Raw genomic sequence first — 11,654 nt, 5'->3', positions numbered from 1 at the left:
GATGAGACTGGAAAGGTGGTTCAGTCAACGAGTGCAAGGACGGGTTCTGTGTCCAGTTTTCAGCCAACTGGGTACAGTGCGGTCATGAAAGCTACCGTGCACACGTCAAGTCTGGAAACTGAACTTTATACGCTTTCGAGCCCTACATGAGGGAAGGAACCCCACGGTCAGGGGCTGACTCCGGGCGCCTCAGAAGAGCTCCTTCATGCCCCAGATCTTGTCGGGGTATTCTCGGTGCAGCTGTCTCCGGGCGGCCACGGTGGAGGCGTAGATGACGGATCCCCACGAGAGCGCCACGACCGTTAGCAGCAGCTGGACGGGGGCGGGGCCGGGGCGAGAGCGGGCCGGGAGGTGAGCGGCCGCGGCCGCCCGCCCCGCCCCGCCTCGCCCCGCCCCGCGAGCCCGGGAACGGCCGGACCGGAAGGCTCCGCAGTGACCGGTAACCCGGTGAGAGCCGCGGGCCCCGCCCCGGCGGCGAGCAGTAGCACAGCGAGGTAGCCCCGCCCCCGCTGCGGCCAGGAACACAGCGATAGCCCCGGCCCGGCCCCGCCCCCTGCCGGCCGAGTGGAGAGGCGGAGCCGCCGCCCCCGCTGCCCCGCCGCCCCCGCCGCCCCGCCCCGGCCCCGGCCCCGCGGCGATCGGGAGGCCTGGGAGGTGGGGATTAACTGAGGCCACTGCGGAGCCCACCCCGCAGACCTTGCGTAAGAGGCGGAAGAGCGTGTCTTGCAGGAAGAGGCGGAGTCGAGGTGAGCGGGTGAACCGCTTGATTCTGGAATGGGGTTTGGGGGTTGTGGTTGCTGAAGAAGACGGGGAGGCCTTAACGCCGGCGGGCCCCGGGCGCCGACGCTGGGAGGGCCCCCGCCGGGCCCGGCCACTTACCACGGAATAAATCCAATCCAGACAGCGGCGGCTCACCGGCCTCATGGTAAGCGGACGGCGGCGACGCGCGGGGCGAGGCGGGGGGCTGCGGGGCCTACACCGAGCTCCGGGGCGGCGGCCGTTGAGCAGCCGCAGCCATCTTTCAACCGGGCGCGAACGTCCGCCCACAGGCTGCCGGGACGCGAGCCGCGGGGCCGGCCGGCGTCTTCCGCCCGGAGTTGGGCGCGCGGTCACGTGACCGGGGCCGGAGCCTGCCTCGCACGATGGATCCGGGGAGTCGGGGAGAAAATGGGCTTAAAGTTGCTCGCTTGTGGCTCTCCGGAGGGGTAAGCTGGTCCTTCCCGCCATTCTCCCCGCCCCCGTGGCCCGCGGCACGGACGCCGCGCGTCCCTTCGGATGCAGGCCCGAGCTTTCCTTGGACGCGGTCCACGGTTTTACACGCGACCTCGACGCCTGGCGCTGGAGGCATCCATGCCTCCCCCGCCCCGCCCCGGTTCCCGCGTAGCACCGGGAAGCGTCCGCCTTGGGCATGGATAACTGCACCCGGCCGTCTGTGCAACTCGGGGCCTTGTGCGAAACAGTTCGCGGGAGTCCCAGGAAGGTGGGGCGACAGGCTTTTAGGCGCACGAGTTCGGGGCCTCGTGGCCCAGCCGGTCCACGAGCGTCTGTCGACGGCGTTTTGGACCCAGGCCTGGGTGCAATGCCCTGTGCACACCGTGGCCCGCCAAGCCCCCAGCCTGGAGACGCCGGCGACGCCCGCAGCTGAGGCCGAGTGGCCCGGTGTGGCGTGGGCGCCGGGGCTCCCGCCCCGCGCGTCCTTGGTTTACTTGGGAGGCCTTTTCAAGGGACAGGGCCGTCTTTGAGAGAACAGTTCGGATCTGTGTGGGGAGCGCGCTGCGCCCTGACTTCCCGACGACGTCGGCGGACTTGGGCTGGGCCCTGATTGTGGCTCTCCCTCGAATTGAAGTGCTCACTCGAGACGGGTGTAGCACTTCCTTTTAATCTACGTAGTGTTTAGTAACTTCTCGGGGTAGTTGGGGAGGTTTAGTGATCGGGAGGAGGTGTGTGTGTGCGCGTGGTAAAGGGGAAGTAGACCTCGGTGGGGGGCTCTTTAACCCCCCACGAGCCTGCGCTGCGTCCGGGGGGCAGGGCGGGGGGCAGGGCGGGCCGCGCGCTCCGAGCCCCGCCCCCAGCCGCCCGGCGCGGTCGGTGCTGTCGCGAGAGCAGGTGTGGAGTGTTTTGACGCGCGGTTTGGGCAGGGGGCTGGGTCTCCCTTCCTGCCCCGCCCCCGGGCTGCTTTTGGTAATGAGCGTTTTACGTCACAGGGGTCGCAGCAGCCGCCGGGGTCTCCGCTGTCTCGCGAGGAGGGCGAGGCGCCTCCGCCTGCTCCCGCCCCGGAGGGTAGGCGGAGAAGTCGCCGTGTGCGCCTTCGCGGGTCCTGCCGGCATCGACCTACCTTCCTGGGCCACCGGGACCTCGCCTCGAGTGCCTCCGCCGGGCCTGCGTCAGTGTCTTCGGAGGTGAGTGGGGTCCGGAACGATGGGGCTCGGGGTCGGAGGCTGGTGGTCCGGCGCCCCGCTTCGGGAGTGAGGCCGGGGAAGCGGGGCCCTGGCCGCGGCCCTTGGGCCGCGCGGGCTGGCGCGTCGGGGTCCGGCGGGCGGCCCCGCGTCGCACCTGTGGATCGGCGCCGGTGGGCAGGTGAGGGGCGCGCGCGACAGCCGTCCCGGAGACACGGCGGCCCGCCGTGAACCGCGGCACGCCGCTGGCGGGGAGCGTGACCTCGCGAGCGCCCGCGCCGCGGCTCCGGTCCGTAGAATGGGAACGGCGGTTATGTAACGCCGAGCGGCTGCGGTTCTGAAGGCCCAGGAAAAAGCCATCCCCGAGCCCGCTGCACGCTCGACTTGCTCCGCCCGCTGCCAGTCAGTGCGGGCTGCTCGCGGTCTCCTGACTGCACGGCAGCCGTGTATGATGTACAGAATTCTTTAGGCCACACTAAGTCATGCTTACTTTGAATGGGGGGCGCAAGTTGTCACACAGTTTGTTTTATTTTTCCTTGTGCGAGTACTGGAGCTTGAACTCTGGGCATTAGGCTTTTTTGCTCACCTCTATCACGTGAACCATGCCTCAGTTTGGCATTTTGCTGGATACTTGGAGAGTGAAGTCTCTTGGAATTTTCCTTCTGGTGTCAGTCTCCAGAGTACCTAGAAGTAGCCGGCTACTGAGTGTCCAGCTCAAGCATTTCCTTTTATGCCTGGCATTGAAATTAAACTTGGTAATGGTCAAATCTGGTCAGTGTATCTGTTAACTGTTATATCCTTCACTGTTCGTCCCACGTTTTTGGAAATGGGGATTTTTCTTTAAGGTAACAAAATGTAGGACTCAAATTGGTTTTAACATGTAGAATGGCTTTCTAGTTTATCCACTGAGAACTTTTTTATTTACCACTTTTCGTAGATTGTCCAATAGTTATATTAAGTATGATTATTTGTTATTATTCACTAACCTCTCTCTAGACATTTGCCACTTCTGGGTGATGAGAGCACTACTAAATATTTTATTTTCACATAGACTCAGTCTTCTGACCCTCTATACCTTTCAACTTGTATGTGTTCCTGTTGATTATCTCCAGTCCTCGCACATTGTGGCATGAAGGGTTCCAATCTGTGTTAGAAACAACAGATTCGAAGATTTGAGAAAGGAAAGATTAGGTTTAGTGTGTTCTAAATTTTTAGATAAACTTTATTTTGGATTTGGGAAGTGGGATTGATGGAGCATTTCTCCCATGGGGGGAGGGTGGATAATAGTAAATTGTGGTACCAATCCCTAGAATACTTGGTTAGAAAAACTTTTTTTTCTTTTGGCCAGTCATGAGGCCTGAACTCTGGGCCTGGGCACTGTCCCTCACCTCTTCAGCTCAAGGCTAGTGCTCTACCACCTGAGCCATAGCTCTACTTCTGCCTATGTGGTGCTGAGGAATTGAACCCAGGGCCTCATGCATGCAAGGCAAGCGCTCTACCACTCAGCCATCTTCCTAGCCCTAGAAAAACTTTTATAAGGACTCTTAAATAGACTGTAGCACTAAATGTAAACAGGTCCACCTTTGTAACCTAAATTTCAAAATCATTCCTGCAAATCTGCCAATCTTAGCTTACTGGCTGTCCTGATTTTATGCCTTAATCTGTATTTTTTTTTAACTGCGCTGTTGAGGTATAATTTACATACCAGCTATACATTTCACTTGTTTAATGTTATATAATTCAGTAGGGTGGTTTTTTTTTTTTGGTCGGTCGTGGGCTTGAACTCTGGGCTTGGGTGCTTTCACTGTACTCTTCAGCTCAAGGCCAGTGCTCTACTGCTTGAGCCACAGCACCACTTCCGGTTTTTTAGTGGTTTATTGGAGATGTCTCAAGGAGTTTCCTGCCAGGGCTGGCTTTGAACAGTGATCCACAGATCTCAGCCTCCTGAGTAGCTAGGATTACAGGCATGAACCACCTGTGCCCGGCTAATTCAGTAGGTTTTGGTATGTTTACTGAGTGATGGCATCACCATAATTCAATTGCAGAACATTTTCATCTTCCTAGAAGGAAACTTCATTACTAGCACCAGTTCACTTTCCATCTTTATAGATTTACCTATTGTACATATTTATTAAATGATATCATGCAGTAAGTAATCTTTGTAACTAATTTCTCATTTACGTCAAGAAATGGACTTCTCTATGTTGTAGTATATATCAAGTAATTCAGTTTTATGTATGAATACAAATTTTATTTATCAGAAAACAATCTTTAGAAGATAATCCTTTACTTGATAATGGATTTTTTGGCTTGAACTCAGGACCTAGGTAATGTCCCTAATAAGGTCTTTTGCTTAAGGCTGGTTGCTCTGTCAAATTGAACCATAGGGCCACTTTCAGGTTTCTGGTGGTTACTTGGCGATGACTCTTAATAGACTTTCCTACCTGGTCTGACTTTGAACTGTGATTCTCAGATCTCAGCTTCCTGAGTAGCTAAGATGACAGGCATGAGTTGCTGGTGCCTGGCTGAATTGTTTCTAATCAGTACCAATTTTTGTAGTTAAATGTATTCTTGTGTATAAGTGTAAGAATTCTTGTTCTTTTTACCTGTTTTGAGGACAAAATTGGGTCATTAGTCTATCCCTTCAAACTGGTTAGTAGACATAAAACAGGAAAGAAAAAACTTTGTATTTCATAGTTTTATATATATACACACACACAAATACAAATATATATGTTTTTTTTTTCTTTTTATAGTGCTGGGTATAGATCCTGAGTTTTGCCTAGGCTAGGCAAGTGCACTACTACTGAGCTAAGTTCTCAGCGCTGTGCCCTATCGTGTAATTTTTATGTAAGTAGAAATAGTAAACACTAAAAATTTGCATTCTAAAGAAACAAATTAAGATGTATTAACTTGGAATTTACAAGTCCCCTCCCTGACCAAAGTCTAGCTATTCCTTCTTTAAAGTCTAGAGTTAGTGTGCATTCCTTTGGTATACAGTGCTAGTTGTAGGTGAATCTAAGTCTTGAACTTTCTTGATTTCTTTCACTGTTCCCCATTTCTTTTAGTTGTACATAGTATCTGTGATCCTGTAAGTTTTTGATTTTTCATCTTTTATCTCTTTTGAATGGAGCATTATAAGTAGAGGAGTACATCGAGAAATTTATATATTGACAAAGGCTGGAAATGGTAGCTCAGTAACAGAGAGCACTTGCCAACTTACTGGGTTCAAATCCCTAGGATCATAAAAACAAAAATGCAAAGAAAATAGTTATAATTCAAATTTCCAAGACTTGTTAAATATTTAAACAAAGTAGTAAAGTTTGAATTTTTCAGTCCAGCAAAGATAAATACTAGAAATAGATCTTTAAGATGTTTCTTTACTATTGAATCTCTCTTTAATAATTAGGGTCTGAGAAAGCCAAGGTGTGTGTCCTTGATTAGTGACTTTAATTTGAAAAATCTATGATAGGGTACTTGTGTTTCACAAATACAGGTTTTTGTTATGGGTTTTGTTTTTCATATAGGTTAAGGCCGATGAGTTTATAATTTAGAAAATTACAGTTATTACTTAACATTTGACTTACAGAATTTCCTATGATGGAGGAAATGGAAGAAAAGCTCATGTAAGGCAAGTCTCAACCACTGGGCTAGGTTATTAGATTATAACCCAAACCCTTAGCCCTAAGTTTCAGTTTTTATGTGAACTGGAAACTTTTAGCCAGGTGCTAGTGGTTTACACCTGTAATCTTAGCTACTCAGGAATCTAAGATTTGGAGGATTGTGGTTCAAAGCCATCTAGGGCAGAAAAGTTCTGAAGTTCCCCAAATAGCCAGCAAACAGCCAGGCTTGGTGATATGGTTCAAATGCTAGAAGTGTCAGTTTTGAGTAAGAGAACTGAGTGAATGCCTCTGAGTTCAGCCTCCATTTGATTTGGGGGAGGTAGGGACTGAGATCAACTATATACCCAAACAAACGGGAGATTGGGAGTTGTGGGGAGGTTGTAAATAACAAGGCCAAAATGCAGATGTTAACATTAGCAAATTCAATTTTATAATGAGCTAATATAAACTAATAGATGAAACAGATGAGCTTTAACAAAATCTTCATGGCTCTGCTTTGCATTAAATTAAAAAACTTGTGATGTCCTGGCCTGGAGGTATGGCTCTGGTGAGTGATACAGTGTCTGCATAGCAACTATGAGTTTAATGGACACAGGACTGCCTAGTAAGTCTTCAGTTCCTACTGCCAAAAAATAAAATAAAGCAAAGACAAGCTTGAAAATACTTAGAAAGGAATCAGTATAATGAACTGAATATAATAATGTGGCAATAGTCGTGTGATAATAGTAATATTATGATACTAATAACCACAGCTAACATTTCTTTTACATATTTCTCAAACTTGGACAGCAAAATGTTAATATTTGACTTTACTGTGTATATAACAGTGGCCTTGGGGCTGGGAAGGTGGCTCAGTGGTAGAGCACTTGCCTTGTATGCTTGAGGCCCTGAGTTCGATTCCTCAGCACCACATAAGAAAAAAGCCGGAAGTGGCGCTGTGGCTCAAGTGGTAGAGTGCTAGCCTTGAGCTGAAGAGCTGAGTGACAGCGCCCAGGCCCAGAGTTCAGGCCCCATGACCGGACCCAAAAAAAAAAAAATAACAAGTGGCCTTTTCTGATGGCTTTTAATCTTTTTGCAGACCTGTGAGGCAGATTTTCTTCCCACTAATCTACAGGTGATGTTACACAGAGAGAGTAACACAGCATTGAAATAGATTTTATCTTAGGAAATGAATGTATACTTTAAGCCCTGTATTATTACTTTCACTTTTTTAGTTATTCTTTCATCAGTTTACTGATATATTTCTTTCCCTTTTACAGATAATGGCATCAGCAGCTAAGGAATTTAAAATGGACAACTTTTCACCTAAAGCTGGCACTAGCAAATTGCAGCAGGCAGTACCAGCTGATGCATCTCCAGATTCAAAATGTCCTATATGCTTGGACAGATTTGATAATGTGTCTTACTTAGATCGCTGCTTGCATAAGTTCTGTTTTCGCTGTGTACAGGAATGGTCAAAAAACAAAGCTGAATGTCCACTGTGTAAACAGCCCTTTGACTCTATATTTCATTCTGTGAGGGCAGAAGATGACTTCAAGGAGTATGTCCTGAGACCTTCTTATAATGGTTCTTTTGCCACTCCTGATCGACGATTTCGCTACCGTACCACTATGACACGGGAACGAAGTAGTTCCATCTATTCACCTACTACTACTGTAAATAGAAGAACGACAACTCCACCAGATAGTGGAGTGCTGTTTGAAGGGTTAGGCATCTCAAGATCTAGAGATGTTGAAATTCCTCCAATTATGAGACAGATTACAATAAGGGGACCATCTGCTGCAGATGATAGAACTTTACGGAAAATTCAAGAGCAAGATATTATTAATTTTAGACGAACCCTCTATCGTGCTGGTGCTCGAGTTAGAAATATTGAAGATGGTGGTCGTTACAGGGATATTTCAGCTGAATTTTTCCGTAGGAATCCAGCTTGCCTTCACAGATTAGTCCCTTGGCTAAAACGTGAACTTACAGTTCTTTTTGGAGCTCATGGATCATTAGTCAATATTGTCCAGCACATCATTATGAGTAATGTTACTCGCTATGACTTGGAAAGTCAGGCATTTGTTTCTGATTTAAGACCATTTTTACTGAATCGGACTGAGCATTTTATACATGAATTTATCAGTTTTGCTAGATCTCCTTTTAACATGGCTGCCTTTGACCAGCATGCTAATTATGACTGCCCTGCTCCTTCATATGAAGAAGGCAGCCATTCTGATTCTTCAGTCATAACAATATCTCCGGATGAAACTGAGACCCAGGAGTTAGATATTAATGTAGCCACTGTCAGTCAGGCACCATGGGATGATGAAACTCCAGGACCATCTTACTCAAGCTCAGAGCAGGTACATGTAGCCATGTCTTCCCTCTTAAATACTTCTGATAGTTCAGATGAAGAACTTGTCACAGGAGGAGCCACTTCTCAGAATCAAGGTGTACAAACCAATGACGACCTACATAATGACAGTGATTCATCTTCAGACAACTGTGTCATTGTTGGCTTTGTTAAGCCATTAGCTGAGAGAACCCCAGAACTGGTTGAACTATCCTCTGATTCTGAGGAGTTGGGCTCCTATGACAAAATGGAGACAGTGAAGTCACAAGAACAAGAGCAGTCTTCTAGTTCTGGTGATAGTGATGTTAGTAGATGTTCAACTCCACGATCTGTACTTGGAAAGGATGAGCAAATGAATAAAGTTCATCATGATTCTGGTACAAGAATGAAATCAAAGAAGGAAGGGAAGCGATCTACATCATTGTCATCTTCCAGAGATCTGAGTTCATCTATGAGAGAAGACCGAGGATGCTCCCCATCTAACCATAGACACAGGAAGAGGGGAAGATCTAGAAGTTCAGATTCACGTTCCCAGAGTAGAAGTGGGCATGATCAGCGGAATCACAGGAAGCACCATGGGAAAAAAAGGATGAAGAGCAAACGGTCCAGGAGCAGGGAGAGTAGTAGCAGACCAAGAGGGAGACGAGATAAGAAGAGTTCGAGAACTAGAGATAGCAGCTGGTCGAGAAGAAGCCAAACTCTTTCTCTAAGTAGTGAAAGCACAAGCAGATCACGGTCTCGTAGCAGTGATCATGGCAAGAGAAGATCACGGAGCAGAACCAGGGACCGTTACTATTTAAGAAATAACTATGGAAGCAGATATAAGTGGGAATATACTTATTATAGTAGAAACAAGGACAGGGATGGTTATGAGTCATCTTACAGGAGGAGGACTCTGTCCAGAGCCCATTATTCTAGACAGTCTTCAAGTCCAGAGTTCAGAATTCAGTCCTTTTCTGAAAGAACAAATGCTCGGAAAAAAAATAATCACAGTGAGCGGAAATATTATTATTATGAAAGGCACAGATCAAGGAGCCTGTCTAGTAATAGGTCAAGGACTGCATCTACAGGACCTGACCGGGTGAGAAATGAAAAGCCTGGAGGGAAGCGAAAATACAAAACCCGGCATTTGGAGAGTACTAATGAGGTGGCTCAACAAACTCATGAGTTCACTCCTAAAGTAAAGGACAGCCATTACCAAAAGCCATCAAAATTGGATGGAAGCTATAAAAATGAGAGTGACAGCTTGTCAGATGGACGATCATCAGACAGAGAGACAAAACACAGGAGGAGGAAAAGGAGGGCCCGTAGCCTCAGTGTAGAAATAGTTTATGAAGGGAAAGCTACCGATATAGCTAAACACCATAAGAAGAAAAAGAAGAAACACAAGAAAAAGCACAAAAAACATCATGGAGATAATACTAGGTCCCCAGTTGTTATTACCATTGACAGTGACAGTGACAAGGATTCGGAAGTGAAGGCAAACACGGAATGTGACAATGGTGTTCCTCCAGAGGCTCTGCAAAATGAGTATTTGGCTTCTTCCTTGGAATCGTTTGAAACTAATAAAGATGTAGTCACAATAGAAGATGAATTTACTGTCCTTGACAAGGAGTGTGATGTTAGTACACTTACTGACAACTTGAATAATGCCAGCAGAACTGTGAATAATATTCCACCCCAGGCAGCAGCTGAAGTTGAACAGACTCTTGATGTAAGAGAAGAGAGCATCTTTGCCTCTGATTTGGAAAACCAGCCCATTAATGTTTCTATTCACACTGAGCCATCCAGGCAATTGCCATCTCCAAGGACATCATTAATGTCAGTGTCTCTTGGTAGAGACTGTGATGTATCTTAAACCTGCCAAAGCATCTCATTGAGAATCTTGAATGGTATAAAATGAAAAAGAAGAAAAAAAGAACATGTCATCTACTGCAGTTTATTTAAAGATGACTTTTGGTAAAAGTTCTTTTCCTCCTTAAAAATGTTTTAAGTGATTTTTATTTTGTGTTCGTTTGTAAAAATTATTTGTTCAAAAAGTATGTATGTCCTACTCTGAGTTAAGCACTTTTAAGTGAAGAAAATGATACTGCTAGCAGTTTATTTAAAACTTGGGATCCTTTTTAAATAAAAAATGTAAATTTTAAAAGTTATTTCATAAAGCCATATGGTATTGACATATTTTTAAGTAGTCAATGAGTATTTTTGATTTTGTTTTTGAGAGTTATTCTGGAAATGTGTTAAAAGCTAGGCAAATGCCTTTGGACAGTCTTTTATTTTTCTTAAGGTTTGTATGGTTCAGATTCATTTCTTCAGGCTAAATTGGGCATTTTAGTGTGCACAGTTTATCTTGACTTCTGCCAAAAGAAAAAACTTAATATTTATATACTTGTCTTTCTGGACTGTCAGTAACATAATAAATGTGTTCAACAAGAAAAAATAAAGTAGTAACACTTTAAAGCAAGAATTCAAATTTTTCCTGTGTAATATTGCTTTTTAAACAATCTTCCTAGAGCCAAGAATCTTGAAAATAGGTGGTCAGCATTTACAAGTGTCTCTTGGTTTTGTTGATTATTTCAAATGCCTTCAGACCTTGAGGAATGGAATAGCTTACTTACTTTCTCTCTCCAGCAAAATGTAGTTTGGTGCAGTTAGCTTTCCTAAAAACAGAGGCCTTGTTCTTTTATCCAGAGTAACTTACTTTAATCCTGTTTTAGAGAAGATAAAATTGCTATCTCTTCTAATGTAGGACTGCAGTGAATAATCACTTGAGTGATAACTAAATTCAGCTTTCAATTTGCTTTGCTACTGAGTACATTTATTCAGTAGAAACTGGGATCTCCTACAGTGTAGCATTTCTGGGTTGTGTTTTAGTACAGATCAAAGCAGATAAACTTGGATTTTACAGGTTGTTAGTCCAACAAGAACTATTTTACACAATATTTAAGTAAATATATTATTGGCAAACTAGTAAGTTTTCTAAAGAGAGTAATTTCTTTATGAGATTGTAGAGATGTAATCTCAGGTGGAATTCAGTACAGATTAACTAGGAGTATTTGGGGTTAATGAAGGAAAATACGTGCAACAATCAAAGGGCAGATGGGAAACCTGACATGTTGTGTAAGAAACTGAAAATCAGGTTAGCCAAAGGGCAGAGAGGGAAGCAAGCATTGTAGATCATGTTGAATTTGTTTTTTGTAAAATGTTTTCTTTTTTTCTTGGGTCCGGGCATGAGGCCTGAACTCTGGGCCTTGGGCACTGTCCCTCAGCTCTTCAGCCCAAGGCTAGCGCTCTACC

At 46.2% G+C, this 11,654-nt stretch overlaps 2 protein-coding genes across 3 annotated transcripts; one reads left to right on the top strand and one right to left on the bottom strand.

The window, feature by feature from the left end:
• Positions 1–110: 110 nt before the first annotated feature.
• Positions 111–963, bottom strand: Smim27 (small integral membrane protein 27). Its single transcript, XM_042695241.1, has 2 exons — positions 880–963; positions 111–312 (listed from the first exon to the last, which is right to left on the bottom strand). Exons 1-2 carry the CDS (start codon positions 922–924, stop codon positions 190–192), a joined length of 168 nt encoding a protein of 55 aa, XP_042551175.1. The 5' UTR covers positions 925–963; the 3' UTR covers positions 111–189.
• Topors (TOP1 binding arginine/serine rich protein, E3 ubiquitin ligase) lies at positions 842–10,824 on the top strand. Of its 2 annotated transcripts, none has more exons than XM_042695219.1 (3): positions 842–925; positions 2,205–2,399; positions 7,279–10,824. In XM_042695219.1, exons 1-3 carry the CDS (start codon positions 923–925, stop codon positions 10,213–10,215), a joined length of 3,135 nt encoding a protein of 1,044 aa, XP_042551153.1. In that variant the 5' UTR covers positions 842–922; the 3' UTR covers positions 10,216–10,824. The 2 variants fall into 2 exon arrangements, with proteins under 2 accessions (XP_042551153.1, XP_042551146.1); XM_042695212.1 differs by lacking the exon at positions 842–925 and adding an exon at positions 1,117–1,205.
• The last annotated feature ends 830 nt before the right edge of the window (positions 10,825–11,654 follow it).

Source organism: Dipodomys spectabilis, unplaced genomic scaffold, assembly GCF_019054845.1.
Source record: "Dipodomys spectabilis isolate Male_0828 unplaced genomic scaffold, ASM1905484v1 ptg000006l, whole genome shotgun sequence".
In the NCBI taxonomy this organism is placed as follows: domain Eukaryota; kingdom Metazoa; phylum Chordata; class Mammalia; order Rodentia; family Heteromyidae; genus Dipodomys; species Dipodomys spectabilis.
This window is presented reverse-complemented; position numbering and strand designations above follow the sequence as displayed.